The sequence below is a fragment of the Pseudophryne corroboree genome, chromosome 6, assembly GCF_028390025.1.
Source record: "Pseudophryne corroboree isolate aPseCor3 chromosome 6, aPseCor3.hap2, whole genome shotgun sequence".
NCBI lineage: Eukaryota > Metazoa > Chordata > Amphibia > Anura > Myobatrachidae > Pseudophryne > Pseudophryne corroboree.
This window is the reverse complement of record NC_086449.1, coordinates 77,645,027-77,666,614: the sequence shown is the minus strand read 5'-3', so window position 1 is coordinate 77,666,614 and position 21,588 is coordinate 77,645,027. Positions and strand designations below refer to the sequence as shown.

At 48.1% G+C, this 21,588-nt stretch overlaps 1 protein-coding gene across 1 annotated transcript; it reads left to right on the top strand.

Annotated features, from left to right (window-relative positions):
- Positions 1–481: 481 nt before the first annotated feature.
- ELOF1 (elongation factor 1) lies at positions 482–11,576 on the top strand. Its single transcript, XM_063931242.1, has 5 exons — positions 482–590; positions 3,516–3,584; positions 5,911–6,034; positions 7,782–7,852; positions 8,194–11,576. The coding sequence occupies exons 3-5, from the start codon at positions 5,919–5,921 to the stop codon at positions 8,256–8,258; spliced, it is 252 nt and encodes an 83-aa protein (XP_063787312.1). The 5' UTR covers positions 482–590; positions 3,516–3,584; positions 5,911–5,918; the 3' UTR covers positions 8,259–11,576.
- The last annotated feature ends 10,012 nt before the right edge of the window (positions 11,577–21,588 follow it).

Here is a 21,588-nt window from a genome sequence, read left to right as displayed (position 1 = left end):
TATTTACATAACGTAATAATAATAATAGCAATTTTGTGGATCATTTTCGGAAACCCCCTGAAAAATAGCCCCCCCCCCCCCCCCCAAATAAATAAAATAAATCTGAAAAATAAAAACACTCCTAAAACCACACACATAATCTTGCTCTCTATGAATGAATAAATGAATAAACAAACAATCCCACACTGAAAGGACTGACTATGTGGACACGTAGCTCCTACGTGTGGCTGAGGCTTGGCCTCATGCTCTAGGCCTCCCTAAGCAACCAATAACGCTTAGCAACCGCAGGCTACGCTGACGAACCAGTGCCGCGACCAATCAGCGCCGACTCCATCCCGGCCACCCACCAATCGCATCCCGTCTTTTACTCGCAATGACTGACATCTCCTTGTGACCAATGACCTCACGCATTCACGCGTCCAGTCAGATGGCGAAGAAGGCGGGACAACTGGTATTGAGCCGCCTGATTGGCTTCTTCGGCATGACAGGAAGTTCAACTTGTAAGAGAGGAGTTCCGGCGGCTGCAGCCCTCGCTCGCTTCTGGCTGCTGATCAGCGAGTGAGTGCGGTGCAGCGGGCGGGAAAGGACAGGTAATTATTTAGGGGGTGTCCTGGGTGCTGTGAGCGCTCCCTGTGCCCTCCCATACCAGGGCTGGGCTGCCCTTTACGCGGGGTTGGAAGGGATGCTCCTTGTTTACATTCAGCCCAGTGCTGATCTCTGTCCCTTGTATGCAGTTATTTATGCTGGGGTGCTATTACTGTCAGTATGTATTTATATAGCCCCATGTGAGTCCACGTGCTGCTTGGCTTCCCTGCAATGGACTCATGTCTTATAGGTATTGGGGTGTTGCATACATATGGGTCCACTAGCACATGTAGGGTGAGGGTTGATGCTAGATTCAAGTGGCCTAAGGGACCTTTTACGTCAGGTGGAGGAGCCACGACACAAGGGGGAGGAGCTAGACCAGCGGGATAGTTCCTCTACTATCCATGCCACCAACTATTACCTTTAGTAACCTAGTGGCGAATGAAGCGGAGCGAGCCACAGAGCCTGCAGTGTGGCGAGTCTACTTTTTGGGTACCCTATTTGGACGTAGCTCCCCCCCCCCCCCCCCCCCCGGTGATGTGTTTCCTCCCCTAGTGTGATGTGTCTCCTCCCCTAATGACGCCAGAAGGTCCCTTCTCCCACTCCGATTTAGAACCAACCGTAGGGTGATGGGTGCCAGACCACCACGGTGCAGTGCGTTGCTTTAGCCAATGTCTGCCCTTCTGTAGAGGTCTGTGCCATGCGCTGCCATCGTGCTATGAGCGTGGGTACACACTGATAGATGTATCTGCTGATCAATTGATCGGCAGATATATCTATGGACGGATCGGACAGTGTGCTGTGCATACACACTGCCCGATCCGTCGGATACTGACGTCGTGAACTTGGCGGGTGTGTACACATGCCCGCCTAGTTCAGCTGTCAATCACCGCTGGCCGCCGCCGTTTGTATACAGGCGGTCGGCCAACCGCCCGTACACACACAGCGATGCGCCAATATATCGGTAGATATATTGGCCGTCGGCTGTGCTGCGGGGCTGACGCAATATGTCTGAACAACGGAGTTCACAGACATATCGCCTGTACACACTGGCCGACGGACCCGCGATATATCGCCCGTTAAATAGAACGGCCGATATATCGGCCAGTGTGTACGGGCCTTAACACCTGATATAAATTATGCATCTATAGTCCATGAACTTCATTGCATCCAACTTGTCCCATGGCTCACAATCTATCTGGCGCTAGTGTTTTACAATTGTAGTTTTGTGAATGGGTGTAATGACATGGGGTGGGTTTAAGGGGCAGTGTGGCTTTCTCTCTATAAAGGTGGTTCAATGATGCCCCTTTCTGACTGCCACCTACGAACACGGGTTATTGGCACATGAGCCCGCATAACCCGTGTTCATGTGCGGTCTGGAAGGTGCCAGGATAAAAATAGCGGGACAAGTGACCTGGTATTTCAACCCTGGTCACGAGCAGGATTGAACTTTTATACAACCTGGCTTGCTGTGCGGTGTGAATGGTAGCCGGGTTGATGCAACCCATTTCCCGTTTACTGTGTGTGTACGGGCACCGCTTGGAGATCAAGCTCTGCCCTGCCGCGTCACCAACCCGGCAATATGCCATGTTGCAGACGGCAGCAGGGTGCCTGAGGTAGGTCACTCACTGGGAGCTCCCATGTCAGGCTCCCGTGTGCGACCCGTCTCAGGCGGTGTGAAAGGGGTATAAATAAGGTAACTGGACCTCACGTGTGTAATGTTCTTTCATTCTAATGTCCTGCAGGCCAGAGCAGGTAGACAACTGCTCCCCTCACGTCCATTAGGCTGAGCCTCATATCATTCATACTGTCCCAGGATCAGTTGTAAGATGGTGGGACTGACGGAAATGTGGTCAGACATTGAGGTGCGTATTGTGATCAGATTTCTGCATGTAAAGGTCACATCAACAGCTGAAATTCATCGCCAATTTTTCAAAGTGTACATTAAACACGAAAACAGGTTTGGTGCACAGCTTGCGGTTAATGTGCATTTCTGGAATCGCTGCTCATCTTGAACGTCTGTCCAGCCGTTATCAAAGGCAGTGCACCAAACCTGTTTCTGTGACGTGACTTTATCACCGTACACATAAATTGATGAATTTCAGCTGCTGATGTGCCCTTTAGACACAGAAATCTGATCACACTGCGCACCTCAATGTTTGACCATGTGTCCGCGAGCCCTGCTATCTTATTATTGATGTTGGGACAGTATGACTGATATGAGGTGCAGCAGTGGTCTACCTGCTCTGGCATGGCGGGGAATTAGAATGAAACAGAACATTACACACATGAGAGGCCTTGATACCTTATTTATTGAACCACCTTTTGTAAGTTATACCCCTTTTCCACTAGCTCAAAAAACACGGGTAAATGCACGGGGGCGCGCATTTACCCGTGTTTTTGGCAAGTGGAAAAGGGTAAACCCGGATCAAGTGACCCGTGAATCCTACCCGGCTATTTACCTGGGTAGGACACGGGAATGATCCGGGTAGGGTGTAGTGTAAACGGGAGCCGTGTCGATGCGACACGGCTCCCGTTTACACTGTATGGATGGGCAGCGCTGGGAGATCATGTGATCTCCCTGCGCCGCCCCTGCCGTGTAGCTAGAAGCGTCACCAACCCGGCATATGCCAGGTTGTGACTGCTAATGGGAAAGGGACCGAGCACGGGTCGCAGCAGGGGGCAGCTCCCGTGTCAGGCTCCCGGCTGCGACCCGTGCTCGTAGGTGTAAAAGGGGTATCAGAAGTAATACACAAGCTTGGTTTTTATCTATGGGAAGTGGTAGAAATAGAGATTTGGTCCTGGACTCCTGACTGGTGAAGGCAGCAGTGTTGACAGTTAATGGATCCATAGAAAAGGTTATAAGAATCATTCAATGTCCTGATCAAATAATAAAGTCGTTTTTTTTTTCCTTTTCTATGTATCGCCAGCATATTCTGTTGCGTGTTACAATTGGGAGCCAGTGTCATACTGAAAAGAGACTTTCTCCTAACAGAGAGGTAAGAGGGTCCTGCTAACCAGCTATAGTGTAATAGGAGTCTGATGCGGGGGTAAAAAGTTTTTGTTGGATTTTGTAATCCAGACACGCAGCAGTGTTGGGCTTTGGTCAGAGGGTTTATTATAGAAAGAGAACACATGCAAGTTTTGTGTGAACTGTTTTGAGATGTAGATTACTTGATCTAGTTTAAATGTGTGGTTTAGTAATGTGATAAGCTGCTTGGAGAGGTGGGGTTGTTACAGACCGTTGTGAGGCTAGATGTCCTTTTGTGTGGGTACAGGTAATGAGAATGGCTGGGAGAGATTATCGTGAGCAAATGGATTGAGTTGGGAGATTTTGAGGCCAGGGAAGAGCTGTATGGGGGTGTACGTTTGGTGATAGCCTTGTATGTTAAAAGCATTTTTTTATTTGATTTGGTAGAATATAGACACTCAGTGTAGAGAGTGAAGCAAGAGTAGAAGAATGTTTTGCATATGTCTAGCTGCTGTGTTCCAATTGGATTGTAGGGGATGACAGATTTTGAGAGGACCAGTGACACCATTATCCTCCTGGAAATGTTTCTCGATGTACGTGACCTGATTTGGAAACCGATTGAATGTCTGGAGCAAAGGATGGTTCTGAGTTAAGGAAGACACCCAGGCAGAGAGTCTGTGGCTAGGGATTGTGTATCTTGGCCTGTGGCAATATTATCCGCTTGATTTTGAAATATTGAGTTTGAGGTGGCGAGAGGCCATCCAAGAGGACAGTCGGTCAGTAACGCCGGCCAACACAGAGATCTGGAGAGCATAGGTAAATAAGTAGGGTCCAGTGGTGGCTCCAGAGGTGGTGCTACAGCATAGTCCAAAATTCAAATAGGGGAGCCACACCAACTGCCCCACCAAACACGGCTGGCCGGGACTCTCTGGCAATTGGTGTGGCTCCCCTATTTGAATTTTGGACTGTGCTGCAGCTGCCGCTGGTAGGGTATCATCCTCGGACATTACAGTGGAATCAAAGAGCCGTGCTATAGGTAGAGAAGAGCAGAGGACCTTGAACTGAGCCTTATTATCACCAACTGATGACGTTTGAGAAATTGAAGCGAACACAAAGTTATTTGCTAAGTAGGATGAGAACCAGGACCGGACAGTGTCTTGACCCAAGGATTGCTGTGTTTGTACGAGAAGGAAATGGTCACCAGTGTAAAATGCTGCTAAAATAATCCAGGAGGATTGGAAGTGAGTAATATCCATTTGATGTAGCAACGATGAAACCAGTGACCGCCTTAACCAGTACTGGCTGTATGTTTGGCGCTAGAGTCTTAATTAGTTTGTGGGAGGTGAATGTAGGCAGTCTCTGAATAAGCTTTGTAGGACCAAGGGAGCTGAGAGAGAGATTTCGTATCAAAATTGACCGTGTTGCTCAGTGCAGTCACTGAAGTGGTGGGAATTATAGACGGTCTGATGTTCTGTGTGGGGTGAAAGTAGGAATGGTTAGGGACGTTTATAGTGGTGGGAGCTGAGAGATGGGACAGTAATCAGAGAATTCGACTCAGGATGTTTAATAACCGTAAGAGGTATTAATGCATACCTGTACACTGATGGCGGTGGTACACATATTGGTTAAGGCTTGGTGATCATATGAAGAAGAGAACTGATGGGGATGGCCATCGATGTCTGATCGAGTGTTTTTTTTTTTTTTTTTAATATATTTCTTTGGAGACCTAATGTTTTATTAAAATCAGTCCACAAATCCTGATGCTGCAGCAGCGATATCGTCGCTTGGTCCCCGGCGTCTCCACCCCCCATGCCTCAGCTTTTCCTTCCCATTTTTTTTATTCTTTCTTATATGATCCAATTAGCAGGATTGGGTGGGGAGGACAGATAGTAAAGTGCAGGCATAGTCTATAGAACGCTTTCCAGTTTGTGTGATTAACTGAACGGATATGGGAGAGGAACTGAGCAGGCTGTTGCACGGGGAGGAGTAACCACTGCCTGTTGCTATGGAAATCAGGGCGGAACAGTCGGTGTTATCAGCAGGTGAGCACAGGGTGCGTCATATCCTTGGCTGGTGACCATGCTTGGGCCCTCTCCCATCTGATTTGCTAGAGCAGATTTGTCCAGTCGGCAGTTAATCGATATGCGATATTGCCCAGTGATTTCATCACCGTAAATGAACGGGTCACACTGTGTGCAGGAAAGGGCACATCCTCTAGAGATATATATACAGATATATAATATTAGTATGTCCCTTCTCCTGAGCATCTGATTTACATCGGAGTATGTTTCAATTTATTTTTTCTGGAAAAGCTACTTACATGCCGTTTAGGAATTGTTGCGTTTCTATTTCAGCAGAGGAAATGGGACGCAGGAAGTCGAAGAGAAAGCCCCCACCCAAGAAGAAGATGACTGGAAATTTGGACACCCAGTTCACGTGTCCCTTCTGTAACCACGAAAAATCCTGTGACGTCAAAATGTAAGTGTCCGCGTTTGGAAGCATGTGACTCCTATTATATAGTGTGTATGTATGTATTTATGTCTTTGTTAGGACATTATTCTGTGCGTATAAACCCTTCAGTAGGATCTTTCAGCCATTGGCTTGTTTAATGTCACACTAGCACCTACTTATGGCGGCGGTGACATTAGTAAAAAATAATCGGGTTAGGTGGTAGTGCCAGACTGGAATAGTTGCAGGTGGGAGGCTTTGTGTTCCTGTCTGTCCAGATGACAGTGTGGACGGGAGTTTCATTCCCAAGACTGATTTCTTTCAACATGACTTGATGTAGTCTGGTGCACCCCTCCAAGTATCTGTCAGTCACAGTCCCTGGAAAGGTCGGACTAATGTGTAGATTAAAAACCGTTCATTTGGGAACACTTGTTCCTTCAGCACATTCTTGTAATCTTAATTGGAAAGAAATGTAGGACTGGTCTGGCAGGTGACTCTTGTGGTGTCTGCGGAGTCGCAGATAATTGATGTAAACTAAACTGCTCTGAATTTCAGCCGTAAAGGTCCGTACACACGGAGTGATTTACTTTGAACCGGCAGTAGGAGACTTTGACTTTACCAGCGATTTTGACTTAAGTGTGCAAGCGACTTTGATTTTGATTAACTCATTTAAATAGGAGGATGCTTTCACTTTTCCAGCGACAGTCGAAATTGACTTGCCTGCACAGTATTTTTCATAGCGATAGCGCCCTGTCGGGGAGGCGCATAGCTATCGCTCGCTGTATACACACAGCGATATGCGCTGACTTTCTTAGCGATTTTGAATATATAATCAACATCGCTGAGCCATATAGCTCCGTGTGTACACTGCTTTAGACCTGTCCTTTCTGATGAGGACGAGTACAGGGAAAAAATGGCCTCTACAGGGGTCTACCGAAGCAGCCAAACATTACCGTTACCTGAGCTCATAGGGCCTGTTTATTAAAATGAGAATTGTTGTGACAATAATTATCTTTAAAACCTAAAACTTTTGGTTTTTAAAGTAAATGTTTTGAATAAATGTAACCTCATTCGTCGCATAGGGGCCCATTTATGAATAATCGCATTTGTGTTGTGACCTGGGTACGATATTGGCACCCACAATTTCAATGCAGTATGCGATTATACCAGCTGCATGTATCACAGGAGTCCATCCTTGCGATGCGCTTTGAGCGGAAGCGGTGCTACTGCGCATAAAGGGTCCCGCTGACCACGCGTGTGCGGTAGCTAAGTTTGATCTGTAGCCCTTAGGCTACAATGGGCTAACTCCATCTTCAGACGCATTAGCCAAGGTAAATCTGGTATCATCACATCCCCATAGAAACCTCTAAGAGGATTGCAGCAGTATCGGCGATACCTGCTCTGGTCCCTCAGTCATACATTTGTGTCATACTGAATATTTGTGGGTGTTTCTGGGGAATAAGCTGCAATTATTTAATGATAAATGGGCCCCATCACTCACTTATCTCCCCACGGGACGGCTCCTACGTGTGTTTTCATCGTTGTTTTTGGTCCTGTATTAAAATTGGCTTCTCTGTGCGATGTGGGGGGTGGTTCCCCTATAAATGCAGTGTAGTCAGTAGAGCAGGTATTATCGAGAGGTTTATACCGTGTTACACTAAACAAGATCATAATGTACAGTGCGTTTTGTTACCAATAAATACCCCGCAGTTACTTGGGATTCCTATGCGCATTATAATAATGGGCGTATATATTTGTTGCACTTTTCTTCTTTCAGGGACAGAACTCGAAATACAGGGGTCATCTCGTGCACCGTATGCCTGGAGGAATTCCAGACCCCGATAACTTGTATCCTTTCTACAAAATAAGTCTGTCCTGTTTTCCCCCAGTCTTCTACTGTTATGGGCGGGGTCTGGGTTGGGTCTAACAACTGTGTTCCTGAGGTGTGGGCTGTTGTGCTGTCCCATCCTTTCACGCCTGAAGATGATTGCAGGGTATGGCAGCTGACTGGCATCATCCTTGTCTGTTGTAATCACGCCAGTGGGAGTAATACGGAGACCCATATTGTACATTGCACATGCTGATGCGTTCTAGTAGTAATATGTAGAGACCCGGTACACCTTTTATGTGGCCCGTGTTTACGGCACTGTATAACCAGCAGAAGTCTGTTCTTTAACTCCGTACCTCAGATCTCTCGGAGCCGGTGGATGTTTACAGCGATTGGATCGATGCCTGCGAAGCGGCCAATCAGTAGCAGGCGTCCGTCTCGGGGTTTTTTTTCAGGAAAGTGATTTAACAAATCTGCGCCTCTCAATCTACAGTTCTCACTGCTCCTGATGTAATGAGGGGGAAATCAAGAGCGCCCTCTACCTGCATCTGCGGGCTTTACAGTAGCGTTGTCCAAGACTTCAGTATCCATTGACATGGGACCTCAGCTGCTATAATAGCTGATTCTAATGGGACACATTTGTCCGGCTTACTTAATTTAGAAGGGTGCTTCTTTTTTTTATTTTTTGTCTCCTGATAAATTCTCCAATGATTTATTTATTTAATGATTTCATTGAATATTGATTCTATTCCTGGCACCACACCAGCGCATGTACGTGAGAGGCTTCCGAAGTCCTAAAAAAGACAGTCAAAAAAAACAATTTCAATCTGTTGCTAACATTACACCAGCGTGTGAATACTTCATAGAAGTAATGCCTTTGTGTGTAGGGTGGGAACTAGGCACGGCGCACACATATCCTACAATAGCGATGCCCCACAGTCTCCTCGTTATGCCCAAATTTGCGATCATGCACTGCCAGCCTCTTGGGGCTCAGCGGGAAGTGATGTGGCGTATTAAACACGATGAGCCAGGCCTAAATACATTTTTTATTTTGTGTTCACACATAAATTTTTAGATGTAATTAGTACATAGCCTATGCTGTCTAGCAATACCCAGTAGTTGGTTTAGCTGCTGTTTAATCATTGTTTGGTACTATAGAATACCTTACGCTCTAAAAATATGGTTACCATGTGTTCAGTGGGACGCATTATCTCCTTATAGGCACCGCTTTCCTTGTTCCTGGTGTGGCAGGCGGCAGGTTGGGTGTGGCGGGCTGCAGGTTGGGTGTGGCTCGTGCTTTGTGCGGCAAGCCTTTATGATCCTTGGATTACCCTTAATGGAATTTTTATTTTATTTTTTTATCAGAGTAGGGATCACACCCCTAAGCACAGTGAATTTTACAAGGGAAAGTGCACAAATTGGGTACGTGGTTTGTGGTTGGCCTTAGTACATGACTGTTTAAGTTGGGTATTTCAACAGCTGGAGGCTGATTGCATCCCTTCGTTAAAAGCTCAGTCGCAGTTGGATTTTATTTTTGATTTTTATTTGTTTAGTAAAATATTTAAAAAAAAGTATTTTAACAATTTGTTTTTCTTTTCTTTTTTCTTTTTAATTTTTGTTTTGTAGAATTGGATTGTTGATGCCAGTTATTGTCATAGGTGACCCAATGTCAGGGTATGGTTATACAGTAACATTTGTTTGACACAGCGGGTGGTTATAGATTCCCTTTTCCTTCAGCCGCTAGAGGTGGACCCTCTGGTCACAGTCACACGTGGATACCTGAACACTCGCCAGTACAAGCACGGTCGTACAAATGAATATGAAGCTCTTATTTAAGGGACCGCTCGATCCAGAGCTGAAAACTTTTGTTTTCGGTGGAGTTCATTATATTGGCATAATCGCTGCTCCTGGTGAGGGAGTAGTGCTGGTGCCTGGTTTTTGTATGACTTCTCTGCCTGTAGCCACCCACTCAGAAACACGAAGCGATTGTTGCTGTGACGCAAGAACGTTACCGGATGTATGCAAGGTTTGGCTGTGACATTGACTGACCAGGACTCCCCTGATCAGTACTAGGGAAAAGAGTGCGCAAGCAAACATACTACTGCTTACACTGATTTCTGCCATACCCCGTATGTACTATTGTGGAACCAGCCATACACGTTGCTTTACATCAGTGGTTCTCCGCTCCCTTCTCCACGTGCCCCCAACAGGTCATGTGTTCTGGATTTCTTAAACCATGCACCTGTGAGTTTATCTATTCTACTGGGTTAGTAACTGGATTACACAGACTAAAATCCTGAAAACCTGACTTGGTACCTGAGGATTGGCATTGAGAACCCCCTGGGTCAGCCAGTATAGTATTAAGGTATTTTATTGGACTTTGGGGTAAGTGACCAACTGGGAGGGGGTATTATTCCTCGGCACACCGGACTTCCTGTTTTAGATTGGGTTTTGTATGTTTACATCTATTACTGTTACGAGAGGTTCTTTGGCACAACTCTTGTTTTGGTGTTAAGTGGCCATTTTTTATTTCCACTGCCATTCCTTGTCTGTTTTTGTACTTTATTGTTTTATTAAAGACAAAGCACAGGCACCTGCAGTCTGGATTTTATATTCATTCTACCGTTACAGTGCAGCGCATGGATTGCATACATGTGTATAGCTAGGGGGTGATTTTACGCTCCTGGTTACAGTATAACATGCAGTAACCTTAGTCTGCCACAAGATGGTGCCATTGGCAATAATGCAATGATCACTTGAATTGAAATGTTAATTGTATTTCAAGCTTCCATGAAACAAGAAGAGAGCCTTAATGTTACTGGGAACTGGCTATTAATCTGATCATATTTTATTAAAGTAGAATGCTTATTTACGGTTATAACCCAGGCCTTTACATATAATATACCCAGTAACAGGCATAGTAGACAGAGCTGTAAATGAGGTCTGTATAGCAGTTTTGAAGTGTAAAGCGATATGTCTTCTATACAGGATGTAAACATCTTCTCCCTGGTGCTTTTCCTGTACACTAAATACTGCTGCATCAGTAGTTGGGTTTCCTTAGTCTGGCCATGCTGGAGTTAGCAGTCCAACAAAAAGCCAGAAGTTCGACATGCTGGATCTTGTAGTGCTACATCTGCAGAAAAGCAATGGTTTTGCTTACCTCTGTCCTAGACTATCCCAGTTTAGTAATGTAGTACTTGAACGGATTGTGGTGTAAATAGGAATAGTGGCCTTAATTATAATTTTTTTTTTCCCCACTTTCGTTTGTATGTAGAGGGTTATAGTGAAAACCATTTATGTAGTATGACTAAGCGTCCACCGTACACTATTATAGGATCATTTGAAAAATGTCTATGCTCTATGTAATTTCCAGACCTGTATTGATCTGCAGTGTTAATATATAACTGGATCACACTCTATTGCAGGCATTCCCAACCACGGTCCTCAAGGCACACCAACAGTGCAGGTTTTAGTGATATCCAGGCTGCAGCACAGATGGTTAAATGAAAACAAATTAGATACTAATTAAGTCACCTGTGCTGAAGCCTGGATATTACTAAAACCTGCACTGTTGGTGTGCCTTGAGGACCGTGGTTGGGAAAGCCTGCTCTATTGTATATAATTAAAGGAACTTCATTTTGAAGGTGTATTTGAACCCATTGAGCAGCAATCTGTTCCTACTTTGAAATGTTTAATTTTTTATTTTTTTGTTGTAATAAAATAGAGACTGTGGCACAAAGGTGATTGATGTGTTGCGTGTAATGTGTGGGATAGTGTTACAATGTTGTACTGTGCTCCAGATTTCCTGTTCTCCCATTGTCCTTGTACAGTGTCAGACAGGAGGGAGTCTACTGGGCATGGAGACTAGTAAGGTATAGCGGAAGCATCATACATCATACAGTATTCAGGAGCCAGGGCCCGGATCACTAGGAGCTGGTGTGGTAACAGGTAGGGATGCTTCCTCCCGCTCTGCAGTATGATGTACACTTTCTGTAATGATGCAGCATTATACAGTATTCAGGCTCCAGGGCCCGGATCACTAGGAGCTGGTGTGGTTACAGGTAGGGATGCTTCCTCCCGCTCTGCAGTATGATGTACACTTTCTGTAATGATGCAGCATTATACAGTATTCAGGCTCCAGGGCCCGGATCACTAGGAGCTGGTGTGGTTACAGGTAGGGATGCTTCCTCCTGCTCTGCAGTATGACGTACACTTTCTGTATAGATGCAGCATTATACAGTATTCAGGAGCCAGGGCCCAGATCACTAGGAGCTGGTGTGGTTACAGGTAGGGATGCTTCCTCCCGCTCTGCAGTATGACGTACACTTTCTGTATAGATGCAGCATTATACAGTATTTAGGAGCCAGGGCCCGGATCACTAGGAGCTGGTGTGGATACAGGTAGGGATGATTCCTCCCGCTCTGCAGTATGACGTACACTTTCTGTATAGATGCAGCATTATACAGTATTCAGGCTCCAGGGCCCGGATCACTAGGAGCTGGTGTGGTTGCAGGTACGGATGCTTCCTCCCGCTCTGCAGTACGACGTACACTTTCTGTATAGATGCAGCATTATACAGTATTCAGGCTCCAGGGCCCGGATCACTAGGAGCTGGTGTGGTTACAGGTAGGGATGATTCCTCCCTCTCTGCAGTATGATGTACACTTTCTGTATAGATGGAGCTGCATACAGTATTCAGGAGCCAGGGCCCGGATCACTAGGAGCTGGTGTGGTTACAGGTAGGGATGCTTCCTCCCGCTCTGCAGTATGACGTACACTTCCTGTATAGATGCAGCATTATACAGTATTCAGGAGCCAGGGCCCGGATCACTAGGAGCTGGTGTGGATACAGGTAGGGATGCTTCCTCCTGTTCTGCAGTATGACGTACACTTCCTGTATAGATGCAGCATTATACAGTATTCAGGAGCCAGGGCCCGGATCACTAGGAGCTGGTGTGGTTACAGGTAGGGATGCTTCCTCCCGCTCTGCAGTATGACGTACACTTCCTGTATAGATGCAGCATTATACAGTATTCAGGAGCCAGGGCCCGGATCACTAGGAGCTGGTGTGGATACAGGTAGGGATGCTTCCTCCTGTTCTGCAGTATGACGTACACTTCCTGTATAGATGCAGCATTATACAGTATTCAGGAGCCAGGGCCCGGATCACTAGGAGCTGGTGTGGTTACAGGTAGGGATGCTTCCTCCCGCTCTGCAGTATGACGTACACTGTCTGTATAGATGCAGCGTTATACAGTATTCAGGAGCCAGGGCCCGGATCACTAGGAGCTGGTGTGGTTACAGGTAGGGATGCTTCCTCCCGCTCTGCAGTATGACGTACACTGTCTGTATAGATGCAGCATTATACAGTATTCAGGAGCCAGGGCCCGGATCACTAGGAGCTGGTGTGGATACAGGTAGGGATGCTTCCTCCCGCTCTGCAGTATGACGTACACTTTCTGTATAGATGCAGCGTTATACAGTATTCAGGAGCCAGGGCCCGGATCACTAGGAGCTGGTGTGGTTACAGGTAGGGATGCTTCCTCCCGCTCTGCAGTATGACGTACACTTTCTGTATAGATGCAGCATTATACAGTATTCAGGAGCCAGGGCCCGGATCACTAGGAGCTGGTGTGGTTACAGGTAGGGATGCTTCCTCCCGCTCTGCAGTATGACGTACACTTCCTGTATAGATGCAGCATTATACAGTATTCAGGAGCCAGGGCCCGGATCACTAGGAGCTGGTGTGGTTACAGGTAGGGATGCTTCCTCCCGCTCTGCAGTATGACGTACACTTCCTGTATAGATGCAGCATTATACAGTATTCAGGAGCCAGGGCCCGGATCACTAGGAGCTGGTGTGGTTACAGGTAGGGATGCTTCCTCCTGCTCTGCAGTATGACGTACACTTTCTGTATAGATGCAGCATTATACAGTATTCAGGAGCCAGGGCCCGGATCACTAGGAGCTGGTGTGGTAACAGGTAGGGATGCTTCCTCCCGCTCTACAGTATGACGTACACTTTCTGTATAGATGCAGCATTATACAGTATTCAGGAGCCAGGGCCCGGATCACTAGGAGCTGGTGTGGTTACAGGTAGGGATGCTTCCTCCCGCTCTGCAGTATGACGTACACTTTCTGTATAGATGCAGCATTATACAGTATTCAGGCTCCAGGGCCCGGATCACTAGGAGCTGGTGTGGTTACAGGTAGGGATGATTCCTCCCGCTCTGCAGTATGACGTACACTTTCTGTATAGATGCAGCATTATACAGTATTCAGGCTCCAGGGCCCGGATCACTAGGAGCTGGTGTGGTTACAGGTAGGGATGATTCCTCCCGCTCTGCAGTAAGACGTACACTTTCTGTATAGATGCAGCATTATACAGTATTCAGGAGCCAGGGCCCGGATCACTAGGAGCTGGTGTGGTTACAGGTAGGGATGCTTCCTCCCGCTCTGCAGTATGACGTACACTTTCTGTATAGATGGAGCTGCATACAGTATTCAGGCTCCAGGGCCCGGATCAGTAGGAGCTGGTGTGGATACAGGTAGGGATGCTTCCTCCCGCTCTGCAGTATGACGTACATTTCTGTATAGATGCAGCATTATACAGTATTCAGGAGCCAGGGCCCGGATCAGTAGGAGCTGGTGTGGTAACAGGTAGGGATGATTCCTCCCTCTCTGCAGTATGACGTACACTTTCTGTATAGATGCAGCATTATACAGTATTCAGGAGCCAGGACCCGGATCACTAGGAGCTGGTGTGGTTACAGGTAGGGATGATTCCTCCCGCTCTGCAGTATGACGTACACTTTCTGTATAGATGCAGCATTATACAGTACTCAGGAGCCAGGGCCCAGATCACTAGGAGCTGGTGTGGTTACAGGTAGGGATGCTTCCTCCCGCTCTGCAGTATGACGTACACTTTCTGTATAGATGCAGCATTATACAGTATTCAGGCTCCAGGGCCCGGATCACTAGGAGCTGGTGTGGTTACAGGTAGGGATGATTCCTCCCGCTCTGCAGTATGACGTACACTTTCTGTATAGATGCAGCATTATACAGTATTCAGGCTCCAGGGCCCGGATCACTAGGAGCTGGTGTGGTTACAGGTAGGGATGATTCCTCCCGCTCTGCAGTATGACGTACACTTTCTGTATAGATGCAGCATTATACAGTATTCAGGAGCCAGGGCCTGGATCACTAGGAGCTGGTGTGGTTACAGGTAGGGATGCTTCCTCCCGCTCTGCAGTATGACGTACACTTTCTGTATAGATGCAGCATTATACAGTATTCAGGAGCCAGGGCCTGGATCACTAGGAGCTGGTGTGGTTACAGGTAGGGATGCTTCCTCCCGCTCTGCAGTATGACGTACACTTTCTGTATAGATGCAGCATTATACAGTATTCAGGCTCCAGGGCCCGGATCACTAGGAGCTGGTGTGGTTACAGGTAGGGATGCTTCCTCCCGCTCTGCAGTATGACGTACACTTTCTGTATAGATGCAGCATTATACAGTATTCAGGAGCCAGGGCCCGGATCACTAGGAGCTGGTGTGGTTACAGGTAGGGATGCTTCCTCCCGCTCTGCAGTATGACGTACACGTTCTGTATAGATGCAGCATTATACAGTATTCAGGAGCCAGGGCCCGGATCACTAGGAGCTGGTGTGGTTACAGGTAGGGATGATTCCTCCCGCTCTGCAGTATGACGTACACTTTCTGTATAGATGCAGCATTATACAGTATTCAGGAGCCAGGGCCCGGATCACTAGGAGCTGGTGTGGTTACAGGTAGGGATGCTTCCTCCCGCTCTGCAGTATGACGTACACTTTCTGTATAGATGCAGCATTATACAGTATTCAGGAGCCAGGGCCCGGATCACTAGGAGCTGGTGTGGTTACAGGTAGGGATGCTTCCTCCCTCTCTGCAGTATGACGTACACTTCCTGTATAGATGCAGCATTATACAGTATTCAGGCTCCAGGGCCCGGATCACTAGGAGCTGGTGTGGTAACAGGTAGGGATGCTTCCTCCCGCTCTGCAGTATGACGTACACTTTCTGTATAGATGCAGCATTATACAGTATTCAGGCTCCAGGGCCCGGATCACTAGGAGCTGGTGTGGTTACAGGTAGGGATGCTTCCTCCCGCTCTGCAGTATGACGTACACTGTCTGTATAGATGCAGCATTATACAGTATTCAGGAGCCAGGGCCCGGATCACTAGGAGCTGGTGTGGTTACAGGTAGGGATGCTTCCTCCAGCTCTGCAGTATGACGTACACTTTCTGTATAGATGCAGCATTATACAGTATTCAGGAGCCAGGGCCCGGATCACTAGGAGCTGGTGTGGTTACAGGTAGGGATGCTTCCTCCCGCTCTGCAGTATGACGTACACTTTCTGTATAGATGCAGCATTATACAGTATTCAGGAGCCAGGACCCGGATCACTAGGAGCTGGTGTGGTTACAGGTAGGGATGCTTCCTCCCGCTCTGCAGTATGACGTACACTTTCTGTATAGATGCAGCATTATACAGTATTCAGGAGCCAGGGCCCGGATCACTAGGAGCTGGTGTGGTTACAGGTAGGGATGCTTCCTCCCGCTCTGCAGTATGACGTACACTTTCTGTATAGATGCAGCATTATACAGTATTCAGGAGCCAGGGCCCGGATCACTAGGAGCTGGTGTGGTTACAGGTAGGGATGCTTCCTCCCGCTCTGCAGTATGACGTACACTGTCTGTATAGATGCAGCATTATACAGTATTCAGGAGCCAGGGCCCGGATCACTAGGAGCTGGTGTGGTTACAGGTAGGGATGATTCCTCCCGCTCTGCAGTATGACGTACACTTTCTGTATAGATGCAGCATTATACAGTATTCAGGAGCCAGGACCCGGATCACTAGGAGCTGGTGTGGTTACAGGTAGGGATGCTTCCTCCCGCTCTGCAGTATGACGTACACTTTCTGTATAGATGCAGCATTATACAGTATTCAGGCTCCAGGGCCCAGATCACTAGGAGCTGGTGTGGTTACAGGTAGGGATGCTTCCTCCCGCTCTACAGTATGACGTACACTTTCTGTATAGATGGAGCTGCATACAGTATTCAGGCTCCAGGGCCCGGATCACTAGGAGCTGGTGTGGTTACAGGTAGGGATGCTTCCTCCCGCTCTGCAGTATGACGTACACTTTCTGTATAGATGCAGCATTATACAGTATTCAGGAGCCAGGGCCCGGATCACTAGGAGCTGGTGTGGTTACAGGTAGGGATGCTTCCTCCCGCTCTGCAGTATGACGTACACTTTCTGTATAGATGCAGCATTATACAGTATTCAGGAGCCAGGGCCCAGATCACTAGGAGCTGGTGTGGTTACAGGTAGGGATGCTTCCTCCCGCTCTGCAGTATGACGTACACTTTCTGTATAGATGCAGCATTATACAGTATTCAGGAGCCAGGGTCCGGATCACTAGGAGCTGGTGTGGTTACAGGTAGGGATGATTCCTCCCGCTCTGCAGTATGACGTACACTTTCTGTATAGATGCAGCATTATACAGTATTCAGGCTCCAGGGCCCGGATCACTAGGAGCTGGTGTGGTTACAGGTAGGGATGCTTCCTCCCGCTCTGCAGTATGACGTACACTTCCTGTATAGATGCAGCATTATACAGTATTCAGGCTCCAGGGCCCGGATCACTAGGAGCTGGTGTGGTTACAGGTAGGGATGCTTCCTCCCGCTCTGCAGTATGACGTACACGTTCTGTATAGATGCAGCATTATACAGTATTCAGGAGCCAGGGCCCGGATCACTAGGAGCTGGTGTGGTTACAGGTAGGGATGATTCCTCCCGCTCTGCAGTATGACGTACACTTTCTGTATAGATGCAGCATTATACAGTATTCAGGAGCCAGGGCCCGGATCCCTAGGAGCTGGTGTGGTAACAGGTAGGGATGCTTCCTCCCGCTCTGCAGTATGACGTACACTGTCTGTATAGATGCAGCGTTATACAGTATTCAGGAGCCAGGGCCCGGATCACTAGGAGCTGGTGTGGTTACAGGTAGGGATGCTTCCTCCCGCTCTGCAGTATGACGTACACTTTCTGTATAGATGCAGCATTATACAGTATTCAGGAGCCAGGGCCCGGATCACTAGGAGCTGGTGTGGTTACAGGTAGGGATGATTCCTCCCGCTCTGCAGTATGACGTACACTTTCTGTATAGATGCAGCGTTATACAGTATTCAGGAGCCAGGGCCCGGATCACTAGGAGCTGGTGTGGTTACAGGTAGGGATGCTTCCTCCCGCTCTGCAGTATGACGTACACTGTCTGTATAGATGCAGCGTTATACAGTATTCAGGAGCCAGGGCCCGGATCACTAGGAGCTGGTGTGGTTACAGGTAGGGATGCTTCCTCCCTCTCTGCAGTATGACGTACACTTTCTGTATAGATGCAGCGTTATACAGTATTCAGGAGCCAGGGCCCGGATCACTAGGAGCTGGTGTGGATACAGGTAGGGATGCTTCCTCCCGCTCTGCAGTATGACGTACACTTTCTGTATAGATGCAGCATTATACAGTATTCAGGCTCCAGGGCCCGGATCACTAGGAGCTGGTGTGGATACAGGTAGGGATGATTCCTCCCGCTCTGCAGTATGACGTACACTTTCTGTATAGATGCAGCATTATACAGTATTCAGGAGCCAGGGCCCGGATCACTAGGAGCTGGTGTGGTTACAGGTAGGGATGCTTCCTCCCGCTCTGCAGTATGACGTACACTTTCTGTATAGATGGAGCTGCATACAGTATTCAGGAGCCAGGGCCCGGATCACTAGGAGCTGGTGTGGTAACAGGTAGGGATGATTCCTCCCGCTCTGCAGTATGACGTACACTTTCTGTATAGATGCAGCATTATACAGTATTCAGGCTCCAGGGCCCGGATCACTAGGAGCTGGTGTGGTTACAGGTAGGGATGCTTCCTCCCGCTCTGCAGTATGACGTACACTTTCTGTATAGATGCAGCATTATACAGTATTCAGGCTCCAGGGCCCGGATCACTAGGAGCTGGTGTGGTTACAGGTAGGGATGCTTCCTCCCGCTCTGCAGTATGATGTACACTTTCTGTATAGATGCAGCATTATACAGTATTCAGGAGCCAGGGCCCGGATCACTAGGAGCTGGTGTGGTTACAGGTAGGGATGCTTCCTCCCGCTCTGCAGTATGACGTACACTTTCTGTATAGATGCAGCATTATACAGTATTCAGGCTCCAGGGCCCGGATCACTAGGAGCTGGTGTGGTTACAGGTAGGGATGCTTCCTCCCGCTCTGCAGTATGACGTACACTTTCTGTATAGATGCAGCATTATACAGTATTCAGGAGCCAGGGCCCGGATCACTAGGAGCTGGTGTGGTTACAGGTAGGGATGCTTCCTCCCGCTCTGCAGTATGACGTACACTTCCTGTATAGATGCAGCATTATACAGTATTCAGGCTCCAGGGCCCGGATCACTAGGAGCTGGTGTGGTTACAGGTAGGGATGCTTCCTCCCTCTCTGCAGTATGACGTACACTTTCTGTATAGATGCAGCGTTATACAGTATTCAGGAGCCAGGGCCCGGATCACTAGGAGCTGGTGTGGTTACAGGTAGGGATGCTTCCTCCCGCTCTGCAGTATGACGTACACTTTCTGTATAGATGCAGCATTATACAGTATTCAGGCTCCAGGGCCCGGATCACTAGGAGCTGGTGTGGTAACAGGTAGGGATGCTTCCTCCCGCTCTGCAGTATGACGTACACGTTCTGTATAGATGCAGCGTTATACAGTATTCAGGAGCCAGGGCCCGGATCACTAGGAGCTGGTGTGGTTACAGGTAGGGATGATTCCTCCCGCTCTGCAGTATGATGTACACTTTCTGTATAGATGCAGCATTATACAGTATTCAGGCTCCAGGGCCCGGATCACTAGGAGCTGGTGTGGTTACAGCTAGGGATGCTTCCTCCCGCTCTGCAGTATGACGTACACTTTCTGTATAGATGCAGCATTATACAGTATTCAGGCTCCAGGGCCCGGATCACTAGGAGCTGGTGTGGTTACAGGTAGGGATGCTTCCTCCCGCTCTGCAGTATGACGTACACTTTCTGTATAGATGCAGCATTATACAGTATTCAGGCTCCAGGGCCCAGATCACTAGGAGCTGGTGTGGTTACAGGTAGGGATGATTCCTCCCGCTCTGCAGTATGATGTACACTTTCTGTATAGATGCAGCATTATACAGTATTCAGGAGCCAGGGCCCGGATCACTAGGAGCTGGTGTGGTTACAGGTAGGGATGTTTCCTCCCGCTCTGCAGTATGACGTACACTTTCTGTATAGATGCAGCATTATACAGTATTCAGGAGCCAGGGCCCGGATCACTAGGAGCTGGTGTGGTTACAGGTAGGGATGCTTCCTCCCGCTCTGCAGTATGATGTACACTTTCTGTATAGATGCAACATTATACAGTATTCAGGCTCCAGGGCCCGGATCACTAGGAGCTGGTGTGGTTACAGGTAGGGATGCTTCCTCCCGCTCTGCAGTATGATGTACACTTTCTATATAGATGCAGCATTATACAGTATTCAGGAGCCAGGGCCCGGATCACTAGGAGCTGGTGTGGTTACAGGTAGGGATGATTCCTCCCGCTCTGCAGTATGACGTACACTTTCTGTATAGATGCAGCATTATACAGTATTCAGGCTCCAGGGCCCAGATCACTAGGAGCTGGTGTGGTTACAGGTAGGGATGCTTCCTCCCGCTCTGCAGTATGACGTACACTTTCTGTATAGATGCAGCATTATACAGTATTCAGGAGCCAGGGCCCGGATCACTAGGAGCTGGTGTGGTTACAGGTAGGGATGCTTCCTCCCGCTCTACAGTATGACGTACACTTTCTGTATAGATGCAGCATTATACAGTATTCAGGCTCCAGGGCCCGGATCACTAGGAGCTGGTGTGGTTACAGGTAGGGATGCTTCCTCCCGCTCTGCAGTATGACGTACACTTTCTGTATAGATGCAGCATTATACAGTATTCAGGCTCCAGGGCCCGGATCACTAGGAGCTGGTGTGGTTACAGGTAGGGATGCTTCCTCCCGCTCTGCAGTATGACGTACACTTTCTGTATAGATGCAGCATTATACAGTATTCAGGAGCCAGGGCCCGGATCACTAGGAGCTGGTGTGGTAACAGGTAGGGATGCTTCCTCCCGCTCTGCAGTATGACGTACACTGTCTGTATAGATGCAGCATTATACAGTATTCAGGAGCCAGGGCCCGGATCACTAGGAGCTGGTGTGGTTACAGGTAGGGATGCTTCCTCCCGCTCTGCAGTATGACGTACACTTTCTGTATAGATGCAGCGTTATACAGTATTCAGGAGCCAGGGCCCGGATCACTAGGAGCTGGTGTGGTTACAGGTAGGGATGCTTCCTCCCGCTCTGCAGTATGACGTACACTTTCTGTATAGATGCAGCATTATACAGTATTCAGGCTCCAGGGCCCGGATCACTAGGAGCTGGTGTGGTTACAGGTAGGGATGCTTCCTCCCGCTCTGCAGTATGACGTACACTTTCTGTATAGATGCAGCATTATACAGTATTCAGGAGCCAGGGCCCAGATCACTAGGAGCTGGTGTGGTAACAGGTAGGGATGCTTCCTCCCGCTCTGCAGTATGACGTACACTTTCTGTATAGATGCAGCATTATACAGTATTCAGGCTCCAGGGCCCGGATCA